Source organism: Balaenoptera ricei, chromosome 6, assembly GCF_028023285.1.
Source record: "Balaenoptera ricei isolate mBalRic1 chromosome 6, mBalRic1.hap2, whole genome shotgun sequence".
In the NCBI taxonomy this organism is placed as follows: Eukaryota; Metazoa; Chordata; class Mammalia; order Artiodactyla; family Balaenopteridae; genus Balaenoptera; species Balaenoptera ricei.
This window is the reverse complement of record NC_082644.1, coordinates 72,902,576-72,920,857: the sequence shown is the minus strand read 5'-3', so window position 1 is coordinate 72,920,857 and position 18,282 is coordinate 72,902,576. Positions and strand designations below refer to the sequence as shown.

At 44.6% G+C, this 18,282-nt stretch overlaps 1 protein-coding gene across 2 annotated transcripts in view; it reads right to left on the bottom strand.

Moving 5' to 3' along the window:
* Positions 1–12,080: 12,080 nt before the first annotated feature.
* Positions 12,081–18,282, bottom strand: part of ENTREP1 (endosomal transmembrane epsin interactor 1) — a 61,788-nt gene continuing 55,586 nt past the window's right edge. For both annotated transcript variants that reach the window (XM_059924865.1, XM_059924866.1), the window contains 2 exons: positions 15,673–15,965; positions 12,081–12,953 (listed from right to left, as the gene is read on the bottom strand). In XM_059924865.1, the coding sequence (XP_059780848.1) occupies positions 12,750–12,953; positions 15,673–15,965 (497 nt within the window). In that variant the 3' untranslated portion in view covers positions 12,081–12,749. The remainder of the gene's footprint in view (positions 12,954–15,672; positions 15,966–18,282) is intronic.

Genomic DNA, 18,282 nt, shown 5'->3' with positions numbered 1-18,282 from the left:
GGATATTGGAAATTCATTTGAAATTAAGAGATCACCAACTTAAAACAATCTTGTACACATATAGACTGCTATATCAAAACCTCATGGGAGGGCTTCCCTGGTGGCGCAGTGGTTGAGAATCTGCCTGCTAATGCAGGGGACACGGGTTCGAGCCCTGGTCTGGGAAGATCCCACATGCCGCGGAGCAACTAGGCCCGTGAGCCACAGCTACTGAGCCTGCGCGTCTGGAGCCTGTGCTCCGCAACAAGAGAGGCCATGATAGTGAGAGGCCCGCACACCACGATGAAGAGTGGCCCCCGCGTGCCGCAACTAGAGAAAGCCCTCGCACAGAAACGAAGACCCAACACAGCCAAAAATATATAAATAAATAAATTTAAAAAAAAAAAGAAGTAAAATCTTTAAAAAAAAAAACCCTCAAGGGAACCACAAACCAAAAATCTACAATAGATACATACACACACACACACACACACACACACACACACACACAAGCAATCCAAACACATCACTAAAAATAGATATCAAATCACAAGAGAAGAGAACAAAAGAAGGGAAGAAAAAAGACCTTCAAAAACAAATCCAAAACAATTAACAGAATGGCAATAAGAACATTCATATCTATAATTAACTTAAACCTAAATGGATTAAATGTTCCAACCAAAAGACACAGACTGGCTGAATGAATACTAAAACAAAACCTCTATATGTGCTGTCTACAAGAGACCCACTTCAGATCTAGGGACATATACAGACTGCAGGTGAGGGGATGGAAAAAGGTATTCCATGCAAATGGAAATCAAAAGAAAGCTGGAGTAACAATACTCATATCAGACAAAATAGACTTTAAAATAAAGACTGTTACAAGAGACAAAAATGAACACCACATAATGATCAAGGATCAATCCAAGAAGAAGATATAACAATTGTAAATATATATGTACCCAACATAGAAGCACCTCAATATATAAGAAAAATGCTAACAGCCATAAAAGGATAAACTGACAGTAACACAATAATAGTAATACCATAGTCTCATCAATGGACAGATCATCCAAACAGAAAATCAATAAGGAAACACAGGCCTTAAATGACACATTAGACCAGATGACCTTAATTGATATTTGTAGTACATTCCATCCAAAAGCAGCAGAATACACTTTCTTATCAAGTGCACATGGAAGATTCTACAGGATAGATCACATCTTGGGCCACAAATCAAGCCTCAGTAAATTTAAGAAAACTGAAGTCATATCAAGCATCTTTTCTGACCACAATGCTATGAGATTAGAAATCAATTACAGGGAAAAAAAAACTGTAAAAAACACAAACACATGGAGGCTAAACAATATGTTACCAAACAACCAATGGATCACTGAGGAAATCAAAAAATACCTAGAGATAAATGACAATGAAAACACAACAGTCCAAAACCTTTGGGTTGCAGCAAAAGCAGTCCTAAGAGGGAAGTTTATAGCAATACAATCTTACCTCACGAAACAAGAAAAATCTCAAATAAACAACATAACATTACACCTAAAGCAACCAGAGAAAGAAGGACAAACAAAACCCAAAGTTAGTAGAAGGAAAGATATCAAGATCAGAGCAGGAATAAATGAAATAGAGAGGAAGAAAACAATAGCAAAGATCAATGAAACTAAAAGCTGGTTCTTTGAGAAGATAAACAAAATTGATAAACCATTAGCCAGACTCACCAAGAAAAAAAAAGAGAGGACTCAAATCAATAAAATTAGAAATTAAAAAGTAGTTACAACTGACATCACAGAAATACAAAGGATCATAAGAGATTACTACAAACAACTATATGACAATAAACTGGACAACCTAGAAGAAACAGACAAATTCTTAGGAAGGTACAAGCATCTAAGACTGAACCAGGAAAAAACAGAAAATATGAACAGGTGAATCACAAGTACTGAAATTGAAACAGTGATTAAAAATCTTCCAACAAACAAAAGTCCAGGACCACATGGCCTCACAGGTGAATTCTATCAAACATTTAGAGAAGACTTAACACCTATCCTTCTGAAACTGTCCCAAAAAATTGCTGAGGAAGGAACATTCCCAAGTTCATTCTATGAGGCCAACATCACCCTGAAACAAAACCAGACAAAGATACCACAAAAAAGAAAATTACAGGCCAATATCACTGATGAACATAGATGCAAAAATCCTCAAATCCTCAACAAAATACTAGCAAACCAAATCCAACAATATATTAAAAGGATCATACACCATTATCAAGTGAGATTTATCCCAGTGATGCAAGGATTCTTCAATATCTGCAAATCAATCAATGTGGTACACCACATTAACAACGTGAAGAATAAAAACTGTATGATCATCTCAATAGATGCAGAAAAAGCTTTTGACAAAATTCAAGACCCATTTATGATCGGTCTCTAGAAAGTGGGAATAGAGGGAACTTACCTCAACATAATAAAGGCCACAGATGACAAACCCACAGCTGACATCATTCTCAACAATGAAAAACTGAAAGCATTCCCTCTAAGATCAGGAACAAGGCAAGGATGTCCACTCTCACCACTTTTATTCAACATAGTTTTGGAAGGCCTAGTCATGGCAATCAGAGAAGAAGAAGAAATAAAAGGAATCTAAATTGGAAAAGAAGAAGTAAAACTGTCACTGTTTGCAGATGACATGATACTATACATAGAAAATCCTAAAGATGCTACCAGAAAACTACTAGAGCTCATCAATGAATTTGGTAAAGTTGTAGGATACAAAATTAATACACAGAAATCTGTTGCATTTCTATACACTAACAACAAAAGATCTGAAAGAGAAATTAAGGAAACATTCCCATTTACCATCTCATCAAAAAGAATAAAATACCAAGGAATAAACCTATCCAAGGAGGCAAAAGACCTGTACTCTGAAAACTATAATACACAGATGAAAGAAATTGAAGATGACACAAACAGATGGAGAGATATACCATGTTCTTGGATTGGAAGAAGCAATATTCTGAAAATGACTATACTACCCAAGGCAATCTACAGATTCAATACAATTCCTATCAAATTACCAATGGCATTTTTCACAGAACTAGAACAAAAATTTTTTTTAATTTGTATGTACAAAAGACCCCGAATAGCCAAAGCAACCCTGCGAAAGATAAACGGAGCTGGAGGAATCAGGCTCCCTGAACTTGAGACTCTACTACAAAGCTACAGTAATCAAGACAGTATGGTACTGGCACAAAAACAGAAATATAGGTCAATGGAACAGGATAGAAAGCCCAGAGATAAACCCACACACATATGGTCACCTTATCTTTGATAAAGGAGGCAAGAATATACAATGGCGAAAAGACAGCCTCTTCAATAAGTGGTGCTGGGAAAACTGGACAGCTACATGTAAAAGAATGAAATTATAACATTCTCTAACATCACACAAAAAATAAACTCAAAATGGATCAAAGACCTAAATATAAGGTCAGACACGATAAAACTCTTAGAGGAAAACATAGGCAGAACACTCTTTGATATAAATTGCAGCAATATCTTTTTGGATCCACCTCCTAGAGTAATGAAAATAAAAACAAAAATAAACAAATGGGACCTAATTAAACTTAAAAGCCTCTGCACAGCAAAGGAAACCATCAACAAAATGAAAAGACAACCCACAGAATGGGAGAAAATATTTGCAAATGATGCGACCAACAAGGGATTAATCTCCAAAATTTACAAACAGCTCATGTAGCTCTATGTCAAAAAAGAAAAAACAGCAACCCAATCAAAAATGGGCAGATCTAAATAGACATTTCTCCAAAGAAGACATACAGATGGTTAAAAAGCACATAAAAAGATGCTCAACATCACTAATTATCAGAGAAATGCAAATCAAAACTACAATGAGGTATCACCTCACACCAGCCAGAATGGCCATCATCAAAAAATCTACAAATAATAAATGCTGGAGAGGGTGTGGAGAAAAGGGAACCCTCCTACATTGTTGGTGGGAATGTAAACTGGTGCAGCCACTATGGAGAACAGTATGGAGGGTCCTTAAAAAACTAAAAATAGAACTACCATATGACCCAGCAATCCCATTCCTGGGCATATATCCAGAGAAAACCATAATCCGAAAGGATACATGCACCCCAATGTTCATTGTAGCACTATTTACAATAGCCAATATATGGAAGCAACCTAAATGTCCATTAACAGAGAAATGGATAAAGAAGAAGTGGTACATATATACAATGGAATATTACTCAGCCATAAAAAAAATGAAATAATGCCATCTGCAGCAACATGGATGGACCTAGAGATCATCACAGTAAGTGAAGTAAGTCAGGCAGAGAAAGACAAATATCACATGATAACACTCATATGTGAAATCTAAAAAAAATGATACAGGGCTTCCCTGCGGCGCAGTGGTTAAGAATCTGCTTGCCAATGCAGGGGACATGGGTTCGAGCCCCGATCAGGGAACTAAGACCCTGCGGGGCAACACAGCTACTGAAGCCCGCGCACCTAGAGCCCGTGCTCTGCAACAAGAGAAGCCACCGCAAGGAGAAGCCAGAGCACCACAAAGAAGAGTAACCCCCACTCGCCACAACTAGAGAAAGCCTGCGCACAGCAACGAAAACCCAACATAGCCAAAAATAAATAAAATTAAATCTTAAAAATAAAAAAAGATACAAATGAACTTATTTATAAAACAGAAACAGACTTACAGATATTGGGAACAAACTTATGGTTACCAAAGCTGAAATGTGGAGGGGAGGGATAATTCAGGAGCTTGGGATGAACACACAGGCACTACTATGTACAAGATGGATAACCAACAAGGACCTACTGTATAGCTCAGGGAACTCTACTCAAAATTCTGCGATAACCTATATAAGAATCTTAAAAAAATGTATATATATATAACTGAATCACTTTGCTGTACACCTGAAACTAACACAACATTGTAAATTATAAGTCAATTAAAAAACAAAAACAAAAACTTAGTTTCAAGTTTCCAAAATCTGGAGAGATTATTTTAGATAGACATTCCCAAAACATAATTATTCCTGTAGAGTTTACCTAAAAGCTCTTTTTTTCCCCTTCACTCTTAGAGATCACACGTGATTAAAGTTCCTGAGAGCCCAGTAAGTCATTTACATCTCAAAGGCACAAGAAGAGAAATACCAGTTTCTTCTAGAGAGGAGCCAATTACTTAAGCCAATTACAAAAGGCTCACTTGGATGCAATAGCAGAGCCATTAGGGGCCATTGTTCTCCAGATCTCTCGGCAGCCCCCATTCCGCAAGGAGAGCCACCACAAGCCCCACACACTGGTGGACGGCCACCCTGGGGCGTCCCCCGCAACTTTCAGGATCACCCCTGGAATTTCTGGGCCACAGGAGTTAGTGGACGGCCCTTGCAACATTCCATTCCCCGTCCTGTATTTCCCAACATCTCGGCGCTCACAGGAGCTTCCTCGGTCTCCCGGCTGCTCCTCCAATTAATGGGCTGCACCCCGCAGGCCTACAAGGCCTGTACTCGCCCAGCTTCAAGACCGAAGAAAGAGCCCGGGGTCGGCGACAGAGACATCAGTGGTTTAACCGACGGGGGAGCTTACTAGTCTGGAGCAAGGTCCTGGAGCGACACCCCACCGTGTGCGGCCAACAGCGAGCAGGACGGAAGCAGGCTGCGCTCCCGGATGGGGAGGGAGATCGCTAGTTATAGGGGAACTGCCAGCAGGTGCGCTCATTGGTTACCAGGGAAACGGGCAGAGGGCACGCCCCTCATTGCCCCCTGGATAAGAACAATCCCCAGCTGGGGCCTGGGGCGAGTATGTAAAAAGGTCAGTCAGGTGAGTGGAGTATAGGTGAAGCAGGCACTGGGCAAGCAGGGGTTATACAGAGAGCAGGAGAACAGCCATCTTGGGTGGCCTGACCATACACTGGTGAATTATGAAGGTTGTTGTGAAGATTACCTGCTAGTAAGATAGCTCTGGAAGGGCTCATAATAAATGTTAGTCATGATTACTATTTTGCAGTGATACACTGGTGTTAATGTTTCAATTCCCGTGGGTTGCAGTGGTGTTTCCTTTACCTTCCCATAGTTTTGCAGACAAAAAAAAAATGTTGCCTGCCATTTCAGTAAACAAAGAATGTTGCCCGCGGTCAAGCCATCAGTCACTGCAGCCGCCCCTAATTGTGAGCACTGAGGAGAATTCAGGGTGGAGGAAAACAGGATACTAGCTCTAGATAGTTAAGATGCATATCTAAGGAATACTGTCAACGAGCCCAGAACTTTGCATCTTCTCACACATAGAAAAACACTAAAATCATTACCTTGAGATGTCTGTTTTTTTTGTCATCAGTCAGTAGTAATCTTTTGATGTTGTACTACATGTTTTTTTCAACAAAAACTCGTATATACCCTGGCCCCTCCCTTACCTCTTTGGAACAGTCCCTCAGAGCTATCAGAAGCAGTCAGGAGAAATGTAACTTTGCATTTATTATTATTATTATTGGTCTGTCCCCCTCTCACCACTCAGCATTCTCTCCTCAGCACCTGACTCACTGCCTGCTACTCCATAGCTCAATAAATACCAGCTGAATGAATGACAGGATGAAAGCTCCTGCAGAGAGAAGAGAAATGGAAGAAATGTGGTACCTTCTGGCCCCAGACTTGGCTTCCCTTGCAGAACCCCAGAGATGAAAACCATGTAAACAAAGATGCCCTTGTCCAGGCCCCTAGCCTCGCCCCCCCTTCGTTGGTCTCTTCTGCATCCAGCCGTGCCTGGGGGGAGGTGGAGATGCATTCCTTTATTCTGCTTCCCCGATTCCTCTCCTGCTGGGTGGAGGCAACAGCTGCCCTTTTCCTCTGCCAGTTCTTCCTAATCCTGAGGGATTCACCAAAGCCTGAGACCTTCTCGGTGTGCGCTCCTCTGTGAGGGGAGCCTTAGCTGTCAGGCACCCTTGGAGACACTTGGGTGCAGAGGGAAGGGTGTCTTCCTGCCCTCCCCTTCCCAGTCCATTAATCCCTCCCCCTCCATCAATGTCCACACAGAATCACACAGAACTGGGAAACTCAGGCTAGAGTGAGAACCCCAACCAGAACCACTCAAGTGTGGGCTGCACATGAGCCAAGAACTCTTTGTTCCTGGTCCCTAACAAGAGCAAGTTCAGACTGAGGGTGTTTTGAAATGTTAATTGGGTAGAGTTCTATTATGACTGTTGAATCTAATAATTTAATAATGGGGTTGAATGAGCCACTGAGCCACCGAAAGATATGGAGGAAACAAATGCATATAGACTAAGTGCAAGAAGCCAATCGGAAGAAGCTCTCTGCTGTGTGCTCCAACTATATGACATTTTGGAAAAGGCAAAACTATGGAGGCAGTAAAAGGACGAGTGGTTGCCAGGGGTTGCAGGGAGGGAGGGATGAATTGGGGGAGCACTGAGGATGTTTAGGGCAGAGAAACTATTCTGTATAATATTATAATGGTAGATACATGTCATTATTCATTTGTTAAAACCCACAGAATAGGGGCTTCCCTCGTGGCGCAGTGGTTGAGAATCTGCCTGCCAATGCAGGGGACACGGGTTCGAGCCCTGGTCTGGGAAGATCCCACATGCCGCGGAGCACCTAAGCCCGTGAGCCACAACTACTGAGCCTGCGTGTCTGGAGCCTGTGCTCCGCAACAAGAGAGGCCGCGATAGTGAGAGGCCCGCGCACCGCGATGAAGAGTGGCCCCCGCTCGCCGCAACTAGAGAAAGCCCTCGCACAGAAACGAAGACCCAATACAGCCATAAATAAATAAATAAATAAATAAATAAATAAAATATTAAAAAAAAAAAAAAAAAAACCCACAGAATATACAACACCGAGAGTGAACCCTTGTGTAAACTATGGATTTGGGGTGATAATGATGCATCAGTGTAGGTTGGATTATGATGCATGTACCACTCTAGTGAGGGATGTTGACTGTGGAGGAGACTGTGCTTGTGTGGGGGCAGGAGGTCTATGAGAACACTCAATTTGGCCGTGAACCTAAAACTGCTCTTAAAAATAAAGTTTATTTAATACAAGGTTGGGGTGGGTTGTATTTTGTATGTCTTTTTAAAATAAATTTATTTATTTATTTATTTTTGGCTGTGTTGGGTCTTCGTTTCTGTGCGAGGGCTTTCTCCAGTTGCGGCAAGCGGGGGCCACTCTTCATCGCGGTGCGTGGGTCTTTCACTGTCGCGGCCTCTCCTATTGCGGAGCACGGGCTCCAGACGCGCAGGCTCGGTAGTTGTGGCTCACGGGCTTAGCTGCTCTGCGGCATGTGGGATCTTCCCAGACCAGGGCTCGAACCCGTGTCCCCTGCACTGGCAGGCAGACTCTCAACCACTGCGCCACCAGGGAAGCCCCTGTCTTTTTTTATATTACGGTTCTTTTTCCTGGCAAATCAGTGCTATGGACTGAATGTTTATGTCCCCTGAAAATCCATATGTTGAAGCCCTAATCCCCAGTGTGATGGTTTTTGAATGTGGGACCTTTGGCAAATGACTGGGTTTAGATGAGGTCATGAGGGTGAAGCTCCCATGATGGGATTAGTGCCCTTTAAGAAGATGAAGAGACCAGAGCCCTCTCTCTCCACCACGTGAGGACACAGCAAGAAGGTGGCTGTCTGCAAGCCAGGAAGGTGACTGTTCTCACCAGATGCTGAATCTTCCAGCACTTTGATCTTGGACTTCCCAGCTTCCAGTACTGTGAGAAATAAATAATTCTGTTGTTTAAGCCACCCAGTCTACAGTATGCTGTTTAGCAGCTTGAGCTAAGATAGCTTTTAGTCAGTTTGTTATAGTTTACAAAAGTTTTTGGTCTGTGACAGATTGGAGGGGAAAAAACTGATTCTTCATCCCAAATAGTTTGAGAAGCTCTGACCTGCACCAACAGCCCTAGTCCAGGAGCCGGAAGCACTGGTCTCCTGCTGCTGCTCTGTATTTAGCTCTCTGCCTCAGTTTCCTCATCTGCAAACTGAAGGGGTAGAGTGACCAGATCTAGCAAATGTGGCTGTTCAGCAAATGCTGGTTCTTTCGGTAAATATGGGCAACCTCAGGCAGTTAGGGGTCATGGACCCCTTCCCTAACCCTCACTGTTTGTTGGGACATTCCAAAGAAAGCAAGTCTTGGGGAAATTCTGCCAGCCAGACACAAACGCTCACTGGCAAGTCTGCACGGAACAGCTTGTAAGCTTGGGCAAGTCTTGCTCTGTCTGAGGACAGTGGGACACACAACTTGCGTGAAAGGTTGAGGCAGAGGCAACAGCATTCGGGAGGAGCAGGCTGTGTCCTGCTCCATGCCATGACAGTCTCCTGAAGCGGGGACCAGCCTCTCACTCTGCACCAGTGCAGAGGTAACACTGACTGTCCAGTGCTTCTAGCTAGCAAGATCTCGAACATCACTTACTTCCCCAGTGAAAACGTATTCCAAACACCTCTCATGCCAATTAATCAACCTTCTGGTGTAATTTTGATAAGTACCTTTGAGATGTTTTGTTACCACATCTGGACTGGATTCTTAAGGTGCTCTAAGTGCAAAAGAGCTGCCCTCCCTGGTACATTCAGTTATACACACACATAAATAGCACATTATTAATGCCTATGTATTTTATAGTATATTACAGGGAACTATACTATTTTATAATAACCTAAAAGGGAAAAGAATCTAAAAAAGAATAAATAAATAAATAAAGGAGACTTCCCTGGCGGTCCAGTGGTTAACACTTCACATTCCAATGCAGGGGGTGCGGGTTCAATCCCTGGTTGGGGAGCTAAGATCCCACATGCCTCGTGGCCAAAAAACCGAAACGTAAAACAGAAGCAATATTGTAACAGATTCAACAAAGACTTTAAAAATGGTCCACAACAGAAAAAAATCTTAAAAAAAAAAAAAAATCTATAACAATCGTTTTTCTATACACCTGAAATTAACACAACACTGTAAATCAACTATACTTCAATAAAAAAGTAAAATTAAAAAATTTTTAAAAATTAAAAATAAATAAGAATAAAAATAAAATAAATATTTTTTAAAGGTATATTACACCCAGCAAACTAATAGGGAGATGAATTGCGTGGCCTCTAAGTTCCCTCCCAGGGCAAATATATATTGTAATATATAATATATATTTTTTACTTTAATATTCCTTGAAGACAAAAGTCAGTTATCTGAGTTCACCAATACCTTCAGACCATGGAAATACATGGGACTCTCCCCAGGCTGAGGGGCAATTCTTCAATGCTGAGATAGGTCTTCACTTCCTGCTGATAGGCAGCAGGTGATGCCCTCAGTCTCTGTGTTCCCCTTTCCTCTTCTGGTTGTTGCTGGCCATTCCCCTTTCTTCAGGATGGCAGGGACCACCCCTGTGATTGTTCCCCTAAGGCTATAAGCAGACACTGTCCATATGGGCAGCCCTCACCTACCTTCCCTGAGCCTTCAAGGTATCTGGGGAGGTCGATGGTGGCAGACAGAGGTGAGTGGTAAGGACTTCAGAAGGAAGATAGAAAGGGGTGTTCTCCCGAAGTGGGAAAAACACGTAAGCCTAGAAAGGTGAGAGAGGCCAGCCATGCTGAGAGGGGTAAGGCAGTCCTTCTCTCGTTGGCCGTGGGGGAGCAGCAAATCGGTGGGTGAGCACTCCTGGGCCACACCTGGAGACACTAGGCTGGGGAAAGTAAACAGCAGTAAAGGAGGAGAGCAACCAGACAGAGCTACCTGGGCAGTCTACAGCGACAGCGAGCCTGGGGAGGCGTGGGGCTTGCAACACAGTGGAGACCCTCAAAGACGGCAGGGGTTGCCCCAGGGAAGTGGGCCAGGCCCCAGTGGGCAGCTATGGTGCTGACAGCGAGGGCTTCTAGGAAAGACTGCTCACTTGCATGGGGAGTTCAGGGCCTGGGCACAAGCCGATGGGAACGGAGAAACTGTCATTCTGGGAAGCCTCTATAAACCTCCTTCATAAACACAGCCCGCCCCAGGAAACTGGGCCAGACCCCAGCCTGTTCACAGCAACCCCCCATCTCTCCCTCATTTCCAGCTCTACTTCCACAGCCCACTTTGCACCCCAGCTCCGTGCCTCCGGTCTTTCCCCTCTTCTTTGCTCAGTGCCCTGACCTCACCCCAATTCCCACTCTGGCCTTGTTTGTTGTCTTGGCGCTGGGGAAGTCTGTGCTTCCACGAACCAAGCTAGAAGTCTCAGCAACCACTTTCTCACAGAAACATGAAATGGCCAACTGTTACTATTTGGGAGGTCGAGGAATGGAGTGCTTTCTGGAGATGGGCGGCTTGGGTGAGAATGGCATCTCTAGCGCTTAACTTGCGAGTGATCTTGGGCAAGTCACTGAACCTCATTTTCCTCATCTTTAAAATGGGGACAATCACAGCTTCCACCTCTTAGGCTGTTGTGAGGGTGACATGAGACTGTCAAGCCCCCAGCACAGTACCCAGAGCCCAGGCGGTACCTGACAAGGACAGCCAGCCTCTTTGTTTAGTGCCTCACTGCCACTTTATCCCATATCCTGACCTAAACTAGTCCCCACGTGGCATCGTGATCATCTGAAACATAATTAAATCTGCACTCTTCTGTTGCAAACTCTTCCATCATATCTCATTGTTAGCAAAAAAATCCAGCCTGAGGCTCCTCTCACCTCTCCCCTCGCTCGGGGCTGCAGTTACCGCGGTCCTTGCACTGGCTGTTCCCTCTGCCTGGAACACTCTTCCCTGACCCTCAAACTCAAGTCCAGTTCAAATGTCATTTCCTCAAAGAAGCCCTCTCTAATGGCCCCATCCTCCTTAGCACTAATCCTCAATCTGTAATCACTTTACTGATTTATTGCTCATGACCCCACGAGAAGGCAGCTCAGTGAAGCCAAGCACTGACTGAATGGGTGAAGGATGCATTGTTATCCGTGGGGCTTGGATGCTTTTGAGATTAAGCTGCTTTGGCGGCCTGCCCGGACCTGACCCCCTGGCCACCACTGTTGCAAGTTCCAAACCCATTGTAAGGCCTGGCCACCTACGCATAAACAAATGTTGCACAGTGAGCCCGGAAGTCCAAGGTAAACACTTTTATTCTCAGTTCTGCCTTCGCTGTCTCTAGTTTTGCAAGCATGAATAAATGGCATCAACAAGAATTCTCTCCCTAAATGTCTTTCAATAAAATTTGTCACCAAACAAGTTTCCTGTTTTTCCTAAAGAGAGTGTGATTTGAAAGTGACCTAACACGAGGCTTGACCATCGCAGTATATCAGGGTTAATCATCCTGCTTCCGTGCCAGTTCCACTCTCACTTGGCAGCAAATAAATAGCCGCCCAGCAGATCTGCCCTTCCAGCCAGGGAAAGAACTCAGTGAGGAAGGGAGCCGCGAGGGGTGCGGCGGGCACAGACTCCTGAGCCGTTTCCGCCCACAGCAGGGCAGACCCGGGCAGAGAAGGAGATGCGGCTTCATTCACGGCCTCCAACTCGGGCATCCAAAAGCCAAATGGGTCCGGAATAACTTGTCATTCCCCCTCGAGTGCCCTTGGCCGGCAGAGAGGGGAGCCAAAGAGCGGGAATAAATGTTCTCCAGAGTGCCCCCCTTTCTGAGGAGTACCCAGAGGGGGACCCCTACTCCCAGCCAGGAAACTACAGGGTTAGGAAGGGGATCCATCCCCTCAGAGGCCATGAGTGCCTTCCAGGGCCCATCTTTCTTCCTGCTCCTCAGGAGCCCGGGCCCCGCAGCTTCACAGGACAGTCTCTCGGATGACGCCAATGAGGCTGTGTGGCCTCTCAGCCTCCGCTCGCCGGGGCCTCCTCTCGGCTCTCGGCCTCCCCGCGGGGACAAAGGTGCTCAGATCTCCGCAGCTCCGCAGGTGCAGCAGGCCAGGCTGTCTCCTCGAGGGCAGCACGAGGGCCCTGGAAGTGCTGGGCTGCATCGGGGCCATGATCTTTGGGAGAATAAACAGGGTGACAAAGAGGTTAAGCTTCACCAGATGTGGTCCTCAGACCTGCCTCCTACATTTATCCATGTAATATTTAGCTTAGTTGCCTTGGGAAAGAAAAAAGGGTGTTTTCCCAAGATGGAACCCACTTGGAATTCCAGAGAGTCTCTTAACATGTTGGCTCTTTTCTGAAGTTCCTAAGAAATACCCCAAATTTTCTATTGTTTCAGCTGTAGACCTACCATGCTTAACTATTTGTCTATTGCAATTTCCTGCTTTATATTTTACATTCTTCTCATCACTTTTTTCCCAATTTCCCTGTGGTCTAAGCCAGTGATTCTCACTGGGTCTGCACATCACGAGAGGGGAGGGGAGCCTGTCAGAAAAGTAGATGCCCTGCTCCCCCCTAGCAATTCTGACATGGGAATCTGGAACGGGGCTTGGGCCTCCGTATTTTTAACAAGAACTCAGGTGATCCAGATATACTTGAAAATTGTATAACCACCGGTCTGCTTAAGTTATAAAATGTCAGCTAAAACTAATGATGCTTCTAATTGATCTGATAACTCTTCAATTAAAAAAAAAACATGATAAACAACATAAAGACTAGGCTAATTTATTTGTAAAAGCTGTTAAGAATGTTTCTACTGCTAGATCTATTTTGCAACGCAGCACATACATAACTTTAAATATATCACATAACAGCAAAAATGGGCAATCCCCAATCCAACTGAGATTGATAAGAGGAGAACTGCTGTGTACATACAGTTTTTAAAATTACACAGTCATGTCTGTATGACCTATATTGCTGTTAGCACGTTGGGAAAAACTCAAGTGCTTCATTACCACCTAACATCACAGAACAATCACTGGGATGTCTTTTTGTTTAGTTTCCACCATTCTGAGAATTTAAGGTCATTAAAAGGTTAATCCCCCCAAAAGATGGGACATCAAATTTTTCTAACACTTTGTTATTATATTTGTCTTTAAGGCTGTCTTTGTTTCCTGAGTAAGAAGAAAATTCCAACATTCATAGATGTCTACTGTTATTACATGGTAAGTTAGGACAAGCGGTTTTGATATTGGTAAAAAATTAAAATGGATATAAGAACACATCCCAATAATACTAGAGAAGGTGAAAATGTGCAAAGCTGGGTAGAGTCAGAAATAAAAGCTCCCTTGCCCTTGTCCCTGCCTCCTTCTGTCTTGGGGATGGTGTGGCATTATACCTCACCACTGGGATCCAGTTCTGGAAGCCCCGGCAGATGGCCCAGAGTCTACTGCAACAATCCCTGTACCTGAACTTTGTTCCAGTCTGTGCACAAAGACCTAGCAAACATTTATAGTGATAGCATCTGTTGAACTATAAGTGCTTGTTCTTTTTCCCCAAAGCTATTTTCCATCAAGCAAGACTTCGCAGAAGGTCCAGACCAACAGCTCTGCAGATGCTCCAGCTCTTACCTCACCAGAACTTGGCAGCTCCAAATACTTGCTTCTGTTTATCAGGCAATTGGGGTGAACAGAGGGAAGGAGGCAGGGAATGACATCTGGAGGAGACCAGGGACATGTGCGTGTAAATCTCTCTCCTACACAGGCTACCAACTGGAGCCTGACCTAGGACTACTGGTTGACCACTTTTTTAGAAAGCAAACAACAAAAGGGCCCATGGTTCATGTACCTCTTCACACGAGTAATCAGACTGTTCTGCTCCCCACGGTCCCCTGAGGGATGGGACAGAATCTGGCTTCTGGCTTCTGTAAGAAGAGGCCAGCAGGTGGGAAGGGGAACAGAAAGGAAAGTGAGATGGGGATTTGTTCAATCTGCCTGAAAAACGTACCTAGGATCCAGTATCTGGCAATGACCCTGAGAATCAGGCCAACTCAACACAATAAGTATTTGATGGGCACGTAATACCCACAGGCACAGCCAAGTAACACCTATGAGCCACTGTATACTGAGGTCTCCAAAGGCCACCCCACAGACGTGGAGCTACAGAGCAAACACCCAAAAGGTAAACGCTGCTTTTGAAAGAGGTGGGTGAGGAAAGCTGCGACCCATCTCATCAGAGGGAAATTCCATTCACTCAGAGATATGGGTGTAGAGACCACTTAGTCCAACACTTCACTTTAAAGATGAGAAACCTGACACGCAAATGGAATATTTACGTGCCCGGTTTTATCCTTTCACAGGCTACTTGTTTGGGGATTGCCGTGTGTTTTTTAATAAATGGAAAGGAAAAGATGTTTGTTCCTTTAAGTCTATCAGCTTAGCTAATCTTGCCAAACATTTCATGGGAACGTGAACGGCTCCCAGAATCTCGCCAGTATTAAAATTCACATATGTCCATCATTGTCGAAGGGCTGAAAAAACATGCCAGATCAAGGGAAACGTTCAACTTAGGAAATGGAATGTTAAATGTACTCCACACTGCCCATAGCCCTTGCTTTCATCCCTGGGCTGCTCCCTTTTCTTTTTCCAAGCATGCTTCCATATCTCGGAAAAATCGGTGTCTCTTTTCTTGGGCCAATAAGGCTGTGGCAAAGTCACCACATGTGAAAAGAAAGCACGCAACTTCCTCCTCTCCTTCCCCAGACCTCTTAACCCCATTCCCCTTGATACAGTGACCATGAACTTTCTGTGCCTTTGACAGGAAACCAGAGAAGCCGCTTCAGCTGCTATGGAAACAAGTTATCTGATTCATGCCTGATATTAATAATAAAACTACCTGTTCTAGAAAACTGGCACTTGTGATGGCTTCCTCCATGTGCTCCTCATCGGACTTCAAAACAGATTTAATGTTTTCTACAAGTTCATGGATGTCCGGGGTCATGCTGCAGGAGGACTGCTCCAGGAACCTCGCCACCAGCAGCTTGGTGTCCATGTAAGATCTGTAATCTATTAAAGACCTCGGTCTGCATCTCAAAGCTCGAGATCTCAACCCTCTTCTCAAGGTCACCGCAGCCAGGTCTGGTCTTCCCTCAGTCTGAGTCGCGGCTTCACAGCTGAGCACGGGGACGGCTGCGGGCAGAGACAAACAACACGTACCTTTTGGCCAAGCCCCGTGAACACACATCTGTACCTGAAACAGCACAAACCACGAAACTCCATGTGGAAAACATGTGACAAATGCTGACAGCCATGCACATCTTGCTTTTCCTCTTGCAGGAGGAAAAAAAAAAAAAAAACCCCAACAACTATGACACGAGCTTATTCCATGAAGTGTAATTTCAATAGCACACGTCCCCCAGATATTTTATTGTGCCACATAAAACACAACCATCAAGGTAGAGACAGATGACAGAGAAGAGCATCCAGAATGCAAATCATGATGGAGCAATGGTTTCATGCGGTGATCACCAATATATAGGGATGGTTTGGGCAGGCAGAAAAAACACGGTTGACTGATGGAAGAATGTTCCGGGGAGAGGATGAAGAAGCCACTGGAAGAGAGGAACTGAGGAGAGACGAGACTTGTGGGATGAATGGAATGCTCTGCTCACATTGACTGTACCTTTGTCCTAAACATCCTCAGGGGCACTGTACTGACTTATAGTATCGATGTCACACCATGGCTGGGAGGTGGCGCTAGGGCTGACTATTACAGAAAGAGAAATCTAGTGCAGAAAAAGTACACGTCATTCTGGAAGTCAACAGAGGGCCTGGGAAATCCACCACAGGCTAATTTCCACAACTACTACTTCAGCAAGGGTATAAGGACTGGCAGAACATTACTGCACTCGCAGATGGGTGAAGTGAAATCAGGCCTGGTCTCCACATGTTCATAAGCCAGCCAGCAGCCTTCAGTGTACACGACACTGGAGATTTCAGTCTGTGAAGGTCTGACAAGCAGGAATTTAGATATTCAAGGAAGAAGGGAGGCAGGGGGTAGGAAAACAGGTGGAGGAAGGGGAGCATTCCTTTTCCTCTGGAGAAAGGCAGGCATGAGGAGTTCTAAACAGGGGTTGGCAGCCGTCTTCCTTGGCTGCCACGTGCACATCACAGAGAACCTGACTCTTCGGGGAACACTCACTACAGACACTCATGTGTGAGGACAGAGTCAGGGACTCCACTGTCACTTGAAGGCGACCTGGTCCCTTCCACAGCAGAGGGGTCCAACGGGTAAACACGTGTCATCCTTGCCCCTACAGCGCTGCAGAAGGGGAGCGGGTTCTGGAAAGATCTCGTTAAGCTGTGTAGACAGCCAAGTTCCTGTGGAAGCTGCACGTGGCCATCCCGAGTCCTCAGCTTGCCAGATGGGGCAGAGGACCCCACGGTGAAGACAGGTCCGGGGAGCTGAGGGGCCAGAGGGCGGTCAGTCCCGGGCAGGACTCCTCCCCGCTCAGAAGCCGCTGGAGAGACAAGAGGAGTGTTCCCTCTGGCTCCCACACGGTCAGTCCAGAGCTGTAGCAAACAACACAGGCTGTCAGGGGGACAGAATACAACTAGGAGGTGACATGGGGCCCGGGACGGAGCAGGACCAGAGGGTTTGCAAAGCTGTGTTTGCATAGAGCTTGAAGACAGCATAGGCAACTTGTTAGAACAGGTCACCGAAAGAAGCCTGTGCTGGTGGGATTACAGCCTTTCATTTTCTTCCTTTATTTCCTCTATTTTTTACAATTCTCTACAAGGAAGAGGTATTTGAAGATGTTCAGGCAGTCATATATTCAGAAAAGAAGATTCAATGTCATTTTCAGTTTAAAATTTTTTTTAATCAAAAAAATTGTGGGGCTTCCCTGGTGGCGCAGTGGTTGGGAATCTGCCTGCCAATGCAGGGGACACGGGTTCGAGCCCTGGTCTGGGAAGATCTCACATGCGGAGCAACTGGGCCCGTGAGCCACAACTACTGAGCCTGCGCGTCTGGAGCCTGTGCTCTGCAACAGGAGAGGCCACGATAGTGAGAGGCCCGCGCACCGCGATGAAGAGTGGCTCCTGCTTGCCACAACTAGAGAAAGCCCTTGCACAGAAACGAAGACCCAACACAGCCAAAATTAAATAAATTAATTAATTAATTTAAAAAAATAATAAGAAATTGCAGTGAGAATTATAAATACTATAACAAAGACACTGTACATAGTACCTTATAAAAAATTGTAACTATTAAAATTTAAAATTATTCAAATAACATCTATACACAAACAAACTCAAAACAGAAAGGGAGAGAGATGGAGTGTGAGAGCGTCACTCTATCCAAAGTTCTTAAAGCAAGGTCGATTTAAATAATTCAATCTACTCATACACAGTAAAAAGATAACTAGTGTTAAATTACAGAAGAGGGGGTAAAAAATACACCCCTTTGACTTTTTCCTGGAGAGAGAATGTTCATTCTCACACGACT